Raw genomic sequence first — 18,159 nt, 5'->3', positions numbered from 1 at the left:
CAAGAAAATCATATCTACCTCTAGAATGGCTAAAAGTCCCTGTGGGACATGTGGGACACTGTCCAACAAAAGTTTTTGGAGCACAACTCCAATAAAGCCACATAGACTTTGATCCACCAACAGAGGCAAATGAATCTACAGGTTCAGGATATGCAGAATTAAAAAAAAAAAAGCTGAAAACCACTAGTTGGAGAATTTTAGCAATGCAGATGACAAGGAGCTGTCATCCTGTTATTTTTCAATTGTTGAAAAGTAACAAATTTTGATATCACTGACTGAAGTTTATCAGAGAACAAGTCACATGAATGAGCGTGGGAAACAACCTGTCTAGTCCAAGGTTTTAAATTATATATTAATTGCTCTTTTAAAATGGATTTCAGTGCAGGGTACTACTATAAAAAAAGCAGATATTTTTCCATAGTCTTGTGTTGAAATGATGCAGATTTATCAAGGGTCAAATTTCAAAGTTGAAAATATTCGAAATTCAACCATCAAATTGAAATACTTCGACTTCGAATATCGAAGTTGAAGTTTTTTTCATCGAATTTGGCTATCCTGAGGTCGAAGTAAAATCGGATTTCAGCGATCGATCAAACGATTTTACATCGACTACAAAAAAAACTTAGAAAAATGCTCTAGAAGGTCCCCATAGGCTAACATAGCACTTTGGCAGGTTTAATTTGGCGAAGTATTGAAGCCGAAGTTTTTTAAAGAGACAGTACTTCGATTATCAAATGGTCGAATATTCAAAGTATTTTTACTTCGAATTGAATTTGAAGTCGAAGTAGCATATTCGATGGTCGAAGTATCCAAAAAATTACTTCGAAATTCAAAGTTTTTTTTCTTCACAAATTCACTTCGACCCTTAGTAAATCTGCCCCTAAAATAAAAAAAAATAAATACGATGTGCTGCAAAAGTTACTTTGAAGTCCTATTGCCTGTTTTTTTCCAATGAAACCAATTTAAAGAGCATAAATAAAAGGCAACAAAAATACCTCTAAAGAATGCAAAAAGTTCATACAAAACTCAGGCCAGTGAATACTAAGAAGATTGAAAGGGGTAGTTCACATTCATATTAACTTTTAGGGGGTTATTTGTTAAAGTTCGTTTTGTTTCTGGTCAGAGTATTAAACGGGAAAACTAAATTTTTTCGTGGGGAAAATTTTTCATAATTTAGTAAACCCCCGATGCTACTAAAAGTCCTCCATCACAAAACTGTCAAGGTTATGTAGAAGTCAATGGCAGATGTCCCTTTTACAAGTGGAAGATAACATGATCTGTGCTGGGTTGTGTACAATAACACGATTAATTTGAGGCTTTCGGGCGTCAAATCTGAAGAAAAAAAAAGTTACACGATTTTTTCATGACTTTAGTGAGTCTTTTCCCGCACCAGATTTTTTAAGTTATTGATAAATAAGATAAACATACGGATGGGAGTTTGTTCTAAGTGGTTTTAATAAAATATTTTCATAGTTTTGCCTTCATCTGATTCTTTCCAGCTATAAAATACTGACAGCCTGTTTTTGTTATTTTTTTTATTACTTCAATTTCTATTCAGGCCTTCTCCTATTTAGATTCCAGCCTCTAATTCAAACCACTGTCTGGGTTGCTAGGGTAATTTGGAACCTAGCAACAAGATTGCTTTTGAAATTCCAAACTGCAGAGCTGCTGAGCAAAAGGCTAAATTAAATAGGCACAAATAAAAAATTTAGGCCAATTGTCTAATAGGATCATTTAACATAACGGAACGCCTTTAACCCTTTTTACTGCCAAGCACACAGGCCCTATGAGCTGGTAGGCAAAAAAGGCTTGCAGGTAGGTTTATGCTTCCCCAGCCAAAATGAATCCACAGAATCTGCTCCTGGATCAGCAATTTTGACCATTGACTACTTTTTTTTCTTTTACAAAATTAAAGTATTTACTGTATTTTCGTCATTATACTTGCATGGTTCTACAGCTCATGGGCTCAAACAGCTCAATGGGTTGAGTCCATTTTTTTTTCCAAGTCTTTTACATTCAGCTCATCGAATGGTTATGGTAAGTTTTTAAGGTTTTGCCTGTGAGTACCTATTTAAGTTAATTGTCTTTGCACAGATTGTTAAAACAAGTTTTTCTGTAAATATGCTTATGTACCATATGGGAAGGCCCAGATTCGTGTCAAAAAGTACGCACCTCTGGGAAATTTTATTTTCATACAACATGGAGTCACATCAGATCTCATTTTTGACTGATTGACAAAAATAGACTTTCATACAAAATGAAAACACATATCTACATTCATTCTAATTAAAAAAATGTGACTGCATAAGTACACAACCCTTTCAAGTCAGTATATGATGGATAAACCTTTGGCAGCAATAACAGTCAAGGGTCTTTATGGATAGGTCTCTATGGGGTTTGTACATTTGGACACTGCAATGTTTCCCCATTCAACTAATGGGTAAAATTTCTCAAGCTGTCGCATGGGGTTAGTGAGTAAACAGCCTTTTTCTAGTCCAGCCACAAATTCTGTATTGGACTATTATATGGACTTGGCCATTCAATGACATTAACAACAGTGTTGTTTTTAAGACGTAGTTTTGGCTTTATTCTTGCTGGAAGATAAATCTTCTCCCAGGGTGCAAGTTTCCTATAGATACCAGGTTTTCCATCAGGATTTTATTGTATTTTCCTGCATTTATTCTACTTCTACATGCACAAGCCTTCCAGTCCCTGCTGCAGAGAACAATAAGTTTAATGCTACTACCACCATGATTCACTGTGGGAATGGTAAGTTTATGATGACATACAGTGTTTTGTTTTTTGCCAAACATGGCATTTAGTCCATTTGCAAAAAAAAAGCTAAAGTGTTTGTCTCATCAGAAGATAAAACTTCTTCTAGCTAACTTCAGAGATTTTCACATGCCTTGTGGATGAGATGTTATGAGAGTTTTCATTGACAGTGGCTTTTTGCCAAGCCGTAACCCGGCAACAGTTGTTAGATACATAGTCTCTTTAATCTCAGCAACTGAAGCTTGCAACTCATTCAGAGCTGTCACTAGACTATAGTGTGCTTCTTCAATAGTCTCCTCCTTTTACAGTAAATCTTAAAGGGATACTGTCATGGGAAAAAAAATTTTTTCAAAAGGAATCAGTTAATAGTGCTGCTCCAACAGAATTCTACACTGAAATCCATTTCTCAAAAGAGCAAACAGATTTTTTTATATTCAATTTTGAAATCTCACATGGGGCTAGACATTTTGTCAATTTCCCAGCTGCCCTTGGTCATGTGCCTTGTGCCTGCACTTTAGGAGAGAAATGCTTTTTGGCAGGCTGCTGTTTTTCCTACTCAATGTAACTGAACGTGTCTCAGTGGGACATGGGTTTTTACTATTGAGTGTTGTTCTTATATCTACCAGGCAGCTGTTATCTTGTGTTAGGGAGCTGCTATCTGGTTACCTTCCCATTGTTCTTTTGTTTGGCTGCTGGGGGGAAAAGGGAGGGGGTGATATCACTCCAACTTGCAGTACAGCAGTAAAGAGTGATTGAAGTTTATCACAGCACAAGTCACATGACTTGGGGCAGCTGGGAAATTGACAATATGTATAGCCCCGTGTCAAATTTCAAAATGGAATATAAAAAAACAGTTTGCTCTTTTGAGAAATGGATTTCACTGCAGAATTCTGCTGGAGCAGCACTATTAACTGATTCATTTTGAAAAAAAAAAAATTTCCTATGACAGTATCCCTTTAAGGTGGATGGCTTGTTCTTGGTAGATTTACAGTTGTCCCATACTCTATTTTTTAATGTTTAATGTAACTGTACTCCAAGCAATATTTAGCGACACAGACATTTTCTTGTATCTATCTTCTAATTTGTGCTTTTTCAATCACCTTTTCATGGAGTTTCTTGGTATTTTTACTATGAAAACTGAATTTATTACATTTATTGTTTCATTTATTGTTTAATTTATTTGGTGATAACTGCAGAGATATTTTCACTTTGAAATAAAGTTCTATTTTTGTTGATGAGTGAAAAAAATTCAGCATTCAATGTTCTATGACAATAAAACATGAAAACTTCCAGGGGGTGAATTCTTTTTACAGTTACTGTAAAGAAAAAAAGTGTGTTTGTTCTTAACTCGTTCATACACACAAAAACAAAAAAAACATCCACTTATTCACTATGAATTCAAGTACTTTTGGTTAAAAAAATAAATAAAGAACATAGGGTCCTCCAAATCTAATTTAGAAATAAAAGCTACACCATGAAAATGATGACAGAATCCCTATAAAGGAGAAGGAAAGGTTAAAACTAAGTAAGCCTCATCAGAAAGGTCCATCTAAATATACCAGTAAACCCCCAAAGTAGTGCTGCTCTTAGTCCCCTCAAAAGAAACACTGCATTTCTTTCCTTCTATTGTGTACACATGGGCTTCTGTATCAGACTTCCTGCCTTCATCTTAAACCTCATTGCCCTGGGCAAGAGCATGCTAAATTTGCTCCTCTTCCCTCCCCCCCCCCCCTTCTCTGCTGTAATCTGAGCCCAGAGCAGGGAGAGACTCCGGCAGGAAGTGATGTCACACCATGTTAATACTGCAGCTCCTATCCTAAACAAACAGAGAGTTTCTAGCGCTTTTAATCAGGTATGGTAAAACATTCTACAGAATAAATATAGCATTCTAGCTTGCACTATTGCAGCTAATCTATTGCCAATAAAATGCCTTCCTTCTCCTTTAAGTGAAAGAACACATATTAATCATGCTGTGTAAAAAGTGGAGTGAAGCATTACTGGTGATGTTGCTCATAGCAAACAATCAAATATTTGCTTTTGCTTTGCTGTTGAAATATAATTGCTGATTGGTTGCTGTGGGCAACATCTCCTGTAATGCTTCAGTCCATTTTTTAAACAGCAAGATAAATAGACCCCAAAATGTTGACAAAAAAGTGTACAACGGTTTAGTGAACGCACTGGTAAAAAATTTGCTAGCACTTAAAAAGCAAAACAATGAAGGTTTGTCCTCTTTTGTTTTTAAATCAAATTTTGAGAGAGATTGTTGCCTTGCAAATTAGGATGGCATGCACATTTTTCAGTTTCTATTTGTCTTTAAACCAAACAATGAAACTAATAAAACTTTATGAAAGGTCAAATCACTTCGGCTTTTGCCAGAATTATCAGGTGGCACAACTTTGGATACCCCCACCATTCCCTTTCCACTGACAACAGAAAGCATTGGATGTTATCCACAGCCTGGAAAACAATCTTGAAAATATGAACTGTAATACTGTATGCACTTTTTTTGCTTACGCAAAATAAAAGTTTTGCTGTGCAGGCATTTGTAGTTTCTCTCTTTTACAATAAGGAAATCGGAGAGTGGCCTTAAGGGATCCTGTCATCAGAAAACATGTTTTTTTCAAAACGCATCAGTTAAGTGCTACTCCAGCAGAATTCTGCACTGAAATCCATTTCTCAAAAGAGCAAACAGATTTTTTATATTCAATTTTGAAATCTGACATGGGGCTAGACATTTTGTCAATTTGCCAGCTGCCCCCAGTCATGTGACTTGTGCCTGCACTTTAGGAGAGAAATGCTTTCTGGCAGGCTGCTGCTTTTCCTTCTCAATGTAACTGAATGTGTCTCAGTGGGAAATGGATTTTTACTATGGAGTGCTGTTCTTAGATCTACCGGGCAGCTGTTATTTTGTGTTAGGGAGCTGCTATCTGGTTACCTTCCCATTGTTCTTTTGTTTGGCTGCTGGAAGGGAAAAGGGAGGGGGTGATATCACTCCAACTTGCAGTACAGCAGTAAAGAGTCATTGAAGTTTATCAGAGCACAAGTCACATGACTTGGGGCAGCTGGGAAATTGACAATATGTCTAGCCCCATGTCAGATTTCAAAATTGAATATAAAAAAATCTGTTTGCTCTTTTGAGAAATGGATTTCAGTGCAGAAATCTGCTGGAGAAGCACTATTTTGAAAAAAAAATTCCCATGACAGTATCCCTTTAGTTCTGTAACAATGTGAAAAACATTAAAAAGTATATAGTTTACTAACAAATAACGCGTAGCTACCAACCATTGCCTCATACTGGCTGTTCATACTGTAAATGAATGTTACCTATTACTATAGTGTTAAACACACTGCGCAGTTTCCTCCCGCTCTTTAAACTTACACTTCCCTGATGACTGATGAGCCATGTAATTTTGCCAAACTTACCTTCAGTTCGGTCTAGTTTTAAGATGTCCCGTAGATGCTGAGTAGCGTCCACGTCAATACTAGTAACCGAAGCCATGATCTATAACACAGTAATCTAAAATCTTCTTTCGTTCCCCTCTTCCACCACACTCAAAAGCGCAAATAACTACTTCTACTTCCGCTCCGTCGCGTTCTTAATCCCCCATCTTCCTCTAGGAAACCAGAACAGTCGCATAAAGGTTCCTGGACGTGCTCGCTAACCAATGATGTTTCGCAAAAGCTAACCATAGTTATTAGATATACGATCACGATATTCCAGATGCACAAGTTGTAATGGCTGTTTCTCCCACATCTGGACCTGCCAAATAGGATAGGTCACCCTTACACTACAATACTACAAGCTTTGGGAGTATGCGCTTTCGACTACAAACCCTATAGTGGAGTAATATACGAGAAATGAAATATAACTCCTACCCGCCCAACCTTAGATTTATGTAGTCTATATTTTTGGAAGCAAAATGCATTATTTAAAAGCATACTTCGGCATGTTTTGTACGATTTTATATGTATGTAAGGCCAATGTAACAAACCCCAAATCTAAAATCAGCAACAAGCATTTAAAACAGTAGCATAATAAAGTATAATCACCCCTCTAAATAAGGGCAAGTGGAGATTCGGTGAGATTTAGTAACCCGGCAACAAATCAACTCTTCTTCCGGCGAATAATCTCCCCAAACTGCCTTCCCGCCGACTAGAATCTAAATCGCCAGGGGGGTGGTGGGATTCGTTTTCCGAAGCCATCCGAAATTTCCTTGTGAGACAACTTCGGAAACGAAGCGTGCTGAGATTTAGATTCTAGCCAGCGGGAAGGCATTTTGGGGAGATTACTCGCCCGAAGATGAGGCGTTTTGTCATTGGGCAACTAATCTCCCCGAATATCCACGTGTGTGTCTCTGCCCTAAAGTAATTTGATCATCTTTTGTCATGTGTGAAGTGATAGTAGTGATATAGTAAAAGTAAGCATCACAGGGAAAAGTTACTCATAATGTTGTCTCCTGAGGAATGTTCCCTCTATGGTGTGCACTTGTGCACGTGCACACAAATTTTTGTATTAATTCTGACCTGAGTGCACAGATTTTTTTAAAAAACTGCGCACACAAGATAAAATATACACAAAATGACAAGGAGTTAGAGGGAGCATTGCTCATGGAGACAAGCCTGGGTGTGCACCCCTGGTATTACAGTGAAATATCTTGTAGGACCACATTGTCTTTTTTTGTACACGCACACCCTTGTGAAGTGCACTAAAACACACACATACGCACAATCATTTTTGAAGGGGAACTCAAACCCAGACATAAAAAGCTGTATAATAAAAATCCTTTCCAAATTAAACATAAAACCTAAATATTTGTTTTAATGAAAACATACATACCTGCTTAAACTCATTTAGAAATCTCAGCTTTCAGATATACATGCCTTCCTCACCTCTATGCCTCAGGCAGAGATGAGGGACAGGCAGTTACTTTCAAATTCTAGCCTTCACCCCTAGATGTCACTGCACTCTTATCATTCCCACACCGCTTCGTTGCTGAAAATTGTGCATGGGTATCAGGTCCCCCATTGTGGCATATACACAACATTTGTGGGTGAAATAAAGCTTATTTTAATAATAGTTTTCGCAAAATGGCAGATTTATGTAATTTCTTTTGTGTAGGTAAAGTTTATTTGCTTGACTAGAATATTAGAATATAATTTGAATTATTTCTTAAGGAGCCCCCCTTTAAATTTATTACATGTTTTATTTCCTTTGTGGCTATTGCATTCATTTTCCGATCACGACAACCCTGTGTAATCATTCTTATTTTATTTCGCATTTATGTTGTATTTTAGTGATTTTATTGTATTTTAAGCCATTTTATTTATTGGTGCACGAAATCCAAATTTTTTGGCATTTAGCGAAATCCCAAATCTGAAACCTTTCCTGGAGCCATAATTTAATGTTCTTAATTTAATGACTCATGCACATATAGGTGATGAATCAAATTTTTAACACTTTGTAGGCTTCAGATTTGATTCGGCCAAAGCATAAAAAAGGGCTCCGATCCGTCCAAATACTAAACTGGACCCTGGATCTTGTGCATTCCTAACAAAGCTGTCAATTCCCCTATTTTGGGAGTTACAGGATTTTAGCCCCTTCCCCAGGTCACGTGTCACCCTACCACATTCTCTAGATTCTTAAAGGTATCCTAAATTCTGGGTCGCAAACGCACAGTAACATTCAGTGTTGTCATATGGGAGCATTTGCACAGGACGTCACGTCCAATGAAACGCATAATGTCACTTCTAATTATGAGGAATTTTGACGGTCCCCCCATTTCCAGTGTTCCAGGGTTGACAGCTTTGCCCTAGTTTCATGGCATGTAAATTCTGCATAGCTATTGATTGCTTGTTTGTGTTAATAAAACTTTCATAGCTTAGCAAAACTCTGAAACTATGATCTTGACCAACAATCTCACCAGGTAAATAATATAGTGAATAAAGTACCCCCTCTTGTAAAATATAAGGATATTATAAGTTACCGAGGAGTTTCATGACCATATAAAAACACGAGGCCGAAGACCAAGAGGTAACTTCTAATATCCTAATATTTTTCAACTGGGGGTACTTTATTTATTATAATACACAAGTTTTAGAGAGTCATGTAACAGAAATGACATCAGAACTCACCGTTTATAACTGATGACATCAGAACTCACTGTTTATAAGGATATAATTTACAAGATATTCATGGCTTTTGTGTATTATAAGTAAATAATTATTGATTTGAGCTGTTTGATCTGAGTTTTGTGGACACTGCATTGTTTTTACCCGTGAACATTTTTTTGCAATATTTATAGGGGCTACAAAATTCAGTTTATTCATATTGGGCATCACGTTGTTTAGAAGACCTTAGCAGTTATTATTATGATGCTTTATCTTGGTACCCAATGACAAGTGGGAGGATAAAATGATGTAAAATTAAGGTACGTGATCCCTTACCATGAAACCCAAAAAAGCTACAAACTAGTGGAAGGCCATCTCTCATAGACAATATTAAAGGACCAGTAACACCAAAAAATGGAAGTGCCCTAAACAAATGAAAATATTATGTACAGTTGAAAATAACAGATAAGCTTTGTAGCATACAATGGGATTCTTCAGAACGTATCCGTTATTTACTCTGTGTCCTGTGCTTGAATGGCTGCCCCATGGCTACACAGATGCTTGTTTATATAAACTTTCATTTTTTTGTGTTACTGTTCCTTTAAGCATATAGTTTTTCTTTCTTTCTTTGTAATAACAGAAGAAGTTTGGTAGTTTGGAGTAGAAAGGCATATTTACCCATTTAGTATGTCAGAATGTGTACTTTTCATTTATATTTTATGATGTTTTATCTTAGTAGCTAAGGAAAATGCAAGCTTTGAGATAATATTCAGAGGAAATGGGGGATGCTCACAGTGTCGGACTGGGACACCAGGGGCCACCCAAAAACCTTTGACTAGGGGCCCACCAATTAATCTTAGACCAGGGGGCCACTCTTGTAGTATTGCTCTTCCTCTCCTCCCTCAACCTCTATTCTCCTAGTCTCTTTCCTTTACATACTATAATCTATTATTCCATCTATTTAGCCTCTTTGTTCTCATAGAATTTGGGAATAGCCATGAAATATGCCAAATGTCTAGCAGCATGAGGGCCCACTGGGATACCAGGAAAAGTCCAGACACTGGATGCTGAATTTGGAGCAGCCAAAGTAGAGCCACACAAACAGTGGCGTAACTATAGAGGAAGCAGACCCTGCAGTCATGGGGGCCCAGACCACGGGGCCGTTTCCTCTACAGTTTCGTGGAACACCCCCTCCCCCCAGCAGCTCTCTTACCTTTGACCAGGGAAGGGGGATGCAAGCAGCATTGGCACTGGGAGAGGAATGGGCAGGCTTCGGCTGTGAGTGGGGCGGTGCAGGTGGGTGGAGAGTTGCAGTGCAGTATATATGCAATGCTGTTCCATACAGGTACACAGGGAGGACAAATATTACAATAGTAACAAAGTCATATGCCGAAAGACACAAAGGAGAGAACCGGGTACTCTTCTAGTACTCTGAAAGGTAGTACCTAAGTTTAGTTTTGACAACCAGAAACATTAATATGTTGAAGTGAATTGAAGTTGTTTGGAGCAGAGTAGTGAAGGGCAGCAGCTGTCTATACCAAAGGTATATTGGATACCCACTTTGCTTTGTCCAAAAGACACTCCAAAAGTAAAAGAGCAAGCTGTACTTTTACATGAATATGAAATGTTAGGTATTTATAAAAATTACATACTTCCAGGTTTTCTGATTCCTGTATTTTTATAATAAAATGCAGATAATCTAAATCAAAGTACCATCAAATTTAGAGTTTATTCTTGATATTTATATAAAAAAATTACAGAGACAAAAACAAAATTTGTGTTCTTTTAGGTTGTACATATCTTTACCTGGGAAGTAACTCCCGCATACTATACATTTGTTTAAAAAGTTAGTGGTTGGATTTACAAGTTAGATTTCTCTTTAAAAATATGCATAGACACACATAAAAATGCATAGACACATAAAAATGCAGCCACCAAACACCATAAACTGACATAATTTTGGTGCTCCTCTCTTGGAGCACACTTTGCAGTTTTAAGGTCTTTAACAACCCCTTAGCAGTACTATATTTTAAAAATACACACTTCCAGATATTGAGAAGTTCCACCTTTACATTCCTACAAGTAGAATTTTGGAAGCATTCTAGAATGCACAAAGCACACCATAATATTCAGGGATATCAGCAGTGTATCATCATGTAACTGTTATTCTCAAAGAATGCCCTACACTAACCACATATCCATCCATAATTTTCTCTGTGACCCTGTGCACACAAACCCAGCAAATTTATATAACCTACACCATACAACAAGAATCAAGAAAGCACGAATAACTAGCACGCTACAATTCTCAATTAAATGAGCAGTGTTTCTACTGAATGGATACTTGGCCAACTGTTGGACCTCAGTAAAAGCCACTGCTCCACACCAACTACATTTTGAAACAGGCCAAATCTGCCAGCTCACAATAACTTTTACTGTGACTATATGCTGAAAAACCTAAAGTAAGCCTGAACAAGTTTGGAAACACTCTTGTAGGCATAATTTCTCAGCAGCTAAGTAGACCCTCACTCCACAATGGCTGAAGGATAATAGCCTGGACTTCAACCTGTGTTTAAGATTAAATAAATCTGTCTAATATAAAGCATGATGGCACACCCAGAAAACACAATGCCCAAATTTATGGACATATAGGGACATATTTATCAAGGGTCGAATTTCAAATTGAAAAAAACGTCGAAATTCTAATTCAAAAAGACCAACTGAAATTAAGTTTAAAGTTTTTTTTGGTCAAATAGGTCCATTTTAGATCAAATAGGTCCGTATTCGGACCTATTTGTACGAATCAAAGGAATAGTGCATTCGATCGAATTCGATTCAACGTTTTTCCCAAAAAAAAATAGATTTTTCAAAGTCCACCAATTGACTCCAAATTGGTTCTAGAAGGTCCCCCATAGGCTAAAACAGCAATACGGCAGGTTTTAGATGGCAAATGGTCGAAGTCGAATTTTTTAAGAGACAGTACAAGATAGATTTCGATATTCTAATTTTTTTCAAATTCAAATCGAAATTTGGACTATTCCCTAGTCGAAGTACAGAAAATATAGCTCGAAATTCAAATGTTTTTCATTCGAAAATTCACCTCAACCTTTGATAAATCTGCCCCATAGACTTGCATCTTATTCACATCGCAATTATGTGTTCATTGTGATCATAATTAATATATTCTTTCTAATATATAATCAGTGATGGAGGATTTTTACATCTATTCTACTTGTTTTTCCCTCTTTCCACTCATTTTCATTCACACAGTGATGTTAAACAAGGTTTAAAATTAGAGTTTAAAAAAACCTGAAGCATAGCCAGGCCACTTTACAGTTTTGCTGAAGGTTACAGTAGCAAGATAGTGGCAACCCTCTGTCATTGTGTCATGCAATGTGCAATGGATGTAGCAGCATCGTTGTGTCTGCATGACATGTAGCACATTTATTGCAAACTTCAAAAACGAAAAGGCCTGTGTTTAATGCCCAATTGTCATTCTTACAATGTTACTATTTTGTGTATGTTTTTCTTACACTCTGATTATTGACTTCTGGCTTGTTCATGACGGTGTCCTATTGATTCCTGTCTAGATCTGAGCTTTGCACTCTAGGCATGTGCCTACTCTGCCTAATCCTGGTTCCGGCCCTGCTAGCAACTAATCAGTGCTTGGCTTTTTTTACAGGCAACTGCAGGTAGAACAATTAATGAAACTATTTGATTGGTTGCCATGGGTAACAACCCATGGACAAATTTGCCTACTGTTGATAAATGACCCCCATTGAGTCACTGATATTTATAAGCCCACATTTGACCTGCCCATCTCTTTCATCTCTATGGGGGGCTGGGCAAAACAGGAGAGCATCTAGAAAAACAGACTTGAGGTGGGCAGAAGGAAAAGTTGAGGAAAGCCACACCTGTAAATACCTAAAAACCCGAAATCCGCTGGTTGTTAAAGAAACAGTAACACCAAAAAATTATGTTATCTACTGTGCATCCTGTGCTTGAATGGCTGTCACATAGCTGCACAGCAGCTTGTTTATATAAACTATAGTTGTGTTACTAGTTATATTTCCAGTACAGGGCAAAAGTACATTATATTCTCATTCCTTTAAAAAACTTTCAGTTTTTGGTGTTACTGTTCCTTTTAAACAGTTGACCTGAATCTACACTACTTTATAAATACCAGTCCACTTGTGTAAGCCAGTGACTTCCTGAAGATGATTAGCAAGGTCTTTGATGCTTCAATGCATGTGGCGTCAGCCACTTTAGCAGTAACTTTGTGGGACAGATTTCCAGTTTTCTAACTGGAATTCCACTAGTCTATACCAGTCTACACTAGTGATTTATTTATGTGGTCTGCTGCCTCAGACAAACAGAGCTGAAATCCAAGCAAAGATCATAATGCTGCCATCTTCTAGGGGCACATTTACTAAACTCGAGTGAAGGATTCGAAGTAAAAAAACTTAGAATTTCGAAGGTTTTTTTTGGGTACTTCGACCTTCGACTTCTAATGATTCGAACTAAAAATCGTTCGACTATTCGACCATTCGATAGTCGAAGTACTGTCTCTTTAAAAAAAAAACTTCCTACTACCTACTTCGCCACTTTAAACCTACCAAGCACCAATGTTAGCCTGGTCAATTCAGATTTAAGATGTTGTGTACAAATTTCAAGCAACATGGAAATACATTAGCATTTTAAAGGAACAGTAACACCAAAAACTGATAGTGTTAAAGTAATTAACATACTGTATAATATACTGTAAGCATGCACTGGTAAAAGCTGTGTGTTTGCTTCAGAAACACTACTATAGTTTATATAAATGAGCTGCTGTGTTGCCATGGGGGCAGCCATTCAAATTGGCACAGGTTACATAGCACATAACAGATAAGCCCTGTCCAATAAAATTGTGTTTTATCAGTTATCTGCTATGTAACCTGTGCCTTTCTTCCAGCTTGAATGGTTGCCCCATGGCTACACAGCAGCTTGTTTATTTAAACTATAATAGTAGTTTGTATGAACCAGCTTTGCCACTGCAGAGTAGCAGTGTATTATATTTTATTTACTTTGATACACTTTCCATTTTTGGTGTTACTGTTCCTTTAAAAAAAAAAAAAGGAGTTAGAGTCGGACGTACCAAAAAACGGAGGCGTCGGAGTTGAAGGATTTTAGTATTGGCTCCATAACCCTGGATAGGCTTTATAACTTATATGTATATGATTAAAGGGGTGGTTCACCTTTATATCAACTTGTAGTATGTTATAGAATGGCCAATTTTTAGCAACTTTTCAGTTGGTCATTATTTATTTATAGTTTTTGAATTATTTGCCTTCTTCTTCTGACTCTTTCCAACTTTCAAATGGGGTCACTGAGCCCATCTAAAAACAAATGCTCTGTAAGGCTACAAATGTATTGTTATTGCTACTTTTTATTACTAATCTTTCTATTCAGGCCCTCTCTATTTATATTTCAGTCTCTTATTCAAATCAGTGCATGGTTACTAGTGTAATTTAGACCCTAGCAACCAGATTGCTGAAACTGCAAACTTGAGAGCTGTTGAATAAAAAGCTTAACTCAAAAACCACAAAAAAATAAAAAATGCAAATTGTCTCAGAATATCACTGTACATCACAGAAAAAAATTAACTCAATGATGAACAACCATTTTAAATTAAATAGCTGCACACCTGAATGGTTTTCTACAGGACTACTAATTAAATGGATTTGTATTTGCTTTAACAACAGATATAAAGTTTAAAAAAAAAATTCATTGTTACTAGTCCTTTAAGAGACAAGGGGAAGCTGGCCCGTGTGTTGGCACACCGCTTGAATACCTTCATTTCCCATTTCCATTATGGCACCATTATAAATAATTAAATGTAGCATTTATTTCATTAGATTAGATTAGATGGAATTGGAAATATTGAAAAACACATAGGCATGAGTCTGATTTTAAAAAAATGAATTCATAAAATAAGGCATGAATTCATGCATCACCCATTTATACTGCATGCCTCCCAATAGTGGATTTTGAATGGATATTAGAGAAGAACATAATTAAACTGAGCACCCTTTGCCTAGATCAGTGTTCCTCAACCAGTAGCTCGTCATCAACATGTTGCCAGGGCCAGAACTAGGGGTAGGCAGAAGAGGCAGCTGCCTAGGGCGCAAATATTTAGGGGTGCTGGGCAGGTACCTATTCAAAGATTTTCTGCCTACCTCTAGTCCAGGTCCCTTGCTGCTCCCCTCACCTCTAGCACTCTTCTCTCCCTCCGTCACTCCCCCCTGTCACTCCCCCTTCATTACCCTGCCTTATCTTCAGGGGGGCATGGTAGCTGACCGAGTGCATAGGGCGCACTGTCGACACGGCACGTTGCTCTTCAACCCCTTGGATGTTGCTCCCTGTGGCCTCCAAGCAGGTGCTTATTTTTGAATTCCTGGTTTAAAGGCAAGCTTTAGTTGCATAAAAAAAGTGTACTACCAAACAGAGCTTCCTGTTGGCTGCAAGTCCACATAGAGGCTACTAATTAGGGATGCATAGAATCCAGGATTCGGTTCAGGATCCAGCCAGGATTCGGCCTTTTTCAGCAGGATTTGGCCAAATCCTTCTGCCCAGCCGAACCCGAATCCTAATTTGCATATGACCCCTGGCCTAGATGATTAATCAGATCAGTCTTACAAATGAAATGACTCCAACGCAGAGCCTAAATGTAGGACTAAAAATAGATTTATAAAAGAAAGTGGTGATAATAATGCCTTTCCTGTCTGCCCCTAGTTCCGCTCCTGGCTACACTTAGAGTTGCCACCAGGCCGGTATTTTACCGACCTGGCTAGTAAAAATGATGGCTGATCCCAATGTTATTAATAAGGAAAAAAGATAAATATATTGGAAGGCCGGTATTTTTTTTGCAGAAAAGGTGGCAACCCTACGCTGTTTACATGAATATGCTCTTTTTATGCAGAATTACAGCAGGTCTGGACTAGGATTTAAAAGAGGCCCTGGCATTTCAGACACAGAGGCCCACACAGCCCAATAAATAGTGTCTATAGCATTTTACAGCGGCTCTCTGACATTTGCTACAACCCACAGATTACCAGTCCAGCCCTGAATCATAGCCTCCAGTTATAGGACCTGGGATGGGTTAAACTAAAGTAAATGTTTAACCGCCATAAAGCCATTGTGTGTTTCAGCCACAGAGTTGATGAAGTACGTGTATTTATATAAATGAACACGGACATGCAGTCACATCGGACTACTAGCCAGAGCAGGGGCCATCATTTACTACTAATTGCTTGCCTACCCCACCTTGCTGCACCCTCCATACCATACAGTAAAGAAAATCCTTTAAAACGGATATAAAATAATCTGGTTCCAAGACTTAATCATATTATTCCAAAGTAGTATCTCGCTCAGACAATTGAAACATTGTTTCCCTCCCTAGCAAACACGGAACGTGCGCGCAAAAATTTACCAGACATCTCGCGATACACGAAGTTGCTTTCAAATCGGAAGTCGGACCGAAGCATTTCGGTCATCGTAGTCTTTAGCTTTTTCTCGCTGCCATTTTTTCAGCGCAGGAAGTAAGTGCATTCTGGGATATGTAGTTTCCGCCCGCTTTCCATATTCCTATTTCTCGGAGGTCGAAGAATTGTTGTGTTGTGCAAGGATGCCTGGCTTTACTTGCTGTGTTCCTGGCTGCTACAGTAATTCGCATCGCGATAAAGGCTTGCACTTCTATACTTTTCCTAAAGATCCGGAGCTAAGGTGCCTGTGGCTGAAGAATGTGTCCCGGGGTGGAGTGTCGGGATGCTTTAGCACCTTTCAGCCAACTAACGGGCATCGGGTCTGTAGCCTACACTTTCAAGGTGGCCGCAAATCCTACAGCATCAAGGTGCCCACCATCTTTCCTCTCAGAGGTGTTAACGAGAAGAGGACCCGTCGGAGCAGCACAAAGAAGCGACAGCAGCCAAATTACACACCAGCTGCAACTACGGTTCTAGTGACTGGACTGCCAGGACAGGAGGAGCAGGAGGTTCTAGAGCTGACAGCTGGTGGTGCTGAAATGATGCTGCTGGGTACTACAGCAGGCATGGGTGCAACTATAGCAGATGTAGAAGGATCTTCTGCCGTTATGGGAGCTGCGATAGATGCAATGGGGACAGCAGCAGGAGAAGGGGGATCAGTAGTAGCACCATCAAGTCTTGTGGGGGAAACACACTCGGTTACTACTCACTTTTCCTCTGATGCAAGCCATGGATCCCACCAGCAGCTCCAGGTTGTAGTAGTTGGGGATGAGCCTTTCCACTCTGTAGATTGCTGGCCATCTTCTTTATGTTCTTCAGACCATTCTTACTCCATGTCATCGGGCACCACCACAGAAGAATTGCTGAGGAAGCTCAATGAGCAAAGGGACATCATCGCTCTGATGGAAGTTAAGATGAAGGAAATGAAATCGAGCATAAAACACTTGAAAGTTACAGAAATTAAATTAAGGGAGGAGCTTCGTCAGAAAGACAAAGATAAAGTCTCACCAATGATAAAAAGTAACTGAATGATCTGGCTGTGGTCAAGTCGGATTCATCACTCGTTAACATCAGATGAAAGTGTTTGGACTGCAGTGGAATCAAGCACCCTTATCTTTATATGGTTTTTTTTTTTTTTGTGCTATAATAGGTTTTTGGACAGCTGTTCCATAAGATCCAGGAAAACTCACCCTGAATCTTGATGGTCTATCTGCTCTTCGCTGAAACTTCTTGAGAAGTTCCGAGGTAGACAGTTTGTGGCACTTAATGATCACTTTGCAGAGATTACAACCATGTATAGGAAAACTATGAAAATACTAAAGGTTTTTTTTTTTTTTTGTTTAAACTGGATTTTTTGAGGACATTTATATAAATGCACCTCTGATAAGCAAAACAAAAAAGCTTATGATAACCACTTTGGCAAGCCTTTCATATATAGACAGTATTGTAGGCTATTAGAACGTCCAGTAATGGCTGAAAATATCAAGGAAAATGTTCGGTATGGATAATGGGAACAACCCTATTTGTCAAAAGAAACAGGTTCTTTGCAGTTAATTTTTTTTCTTCAAATAAAATGTTTCTGTAAAAGTGTCCTATGCTTCTGGATCTGGAGTTTTTTTTTTTTGTATTAAGGGCTGAATGCTGATTATTTTTTATATATAGATATCTACACGCCTATTAAATCATTTTGCATTTCAACTAACCCATGTCTTTTTTTTTTTAACAATACAGTTTTGATCTATGAAATCTTGTGCAA

General features: G+C 38.1%; 2 protein-coding genes across 5 annotated transcripts in view; one reads left to right on the top strand and one right to left on the bottom strand.

Annotated features, from left to right (window-relative positions):
- edc4.S (enhancer of mRNA decapping 4 S homeolog) overlaps positions 1 to 16,481 on the bottom strand; it is a 78,727-nt gene extending 62,246 nt beyond the window's left edge. For 2 of the 4 annotated variants that reach the window (XM_018260406.2, XM_018260408.2), the window contains exon 1: positions 6,196 to 6,388. In XM_018260406.2, coding sequence (XP_018115895.1) covers positions 6,196 to 6,271 — 76 coding nt within the window. In that variant the 5' untranslated portion in view covers positions 6,272 to 6,388. Of the gene's footprint in view, positions 1 to 6,195; positions 6,389 to 15,185; positions 15,326 to 16,351 lie in introns of those variants that run through there. The other 2 variants (XM_018260407.2, XM_041561082.1) reach the window with 2 other exon arrangements.
- Positions 16,482 to 16,546: 65 nt separating this feature from the next.
- Positions 16,547 to 17,993, top strand: LOC108715335 (THAP domain-containing protein 11-like). Its single transcript, XM_018260409.2, has one exon. The coding sequence runs from the start codon at positions 16,547 to 16,549 to the stop codon at positions 17,429 to 17,431; it is 885 nt and encodes a 294-aa protein (XP_018115898.1). The 3' UTR covers positions 17,432 to 17,993.
- Positions 17,994 to 18,159: the final 166 nt, after the last annotated feature.

This window comes from Xenopus laevis, chromosome 4S (genome assembly GCF_017654675.1).
Source record: "Xenopus laevis strain J_2021 chromosome 4S, Xenopus_laevis_v10.1, whole genome shotgun sequence".
NCBI lineage: Eukaryota > Metazoa > Chordata > Amphibia > Anura > Pipidae > Xenopus > Xenopus laevis.
The sequence above is the reverse complement of the archived record's forward strand: the minus strand, read 5'-3'. Positions and strand labels throughout refer to the sequence as shown.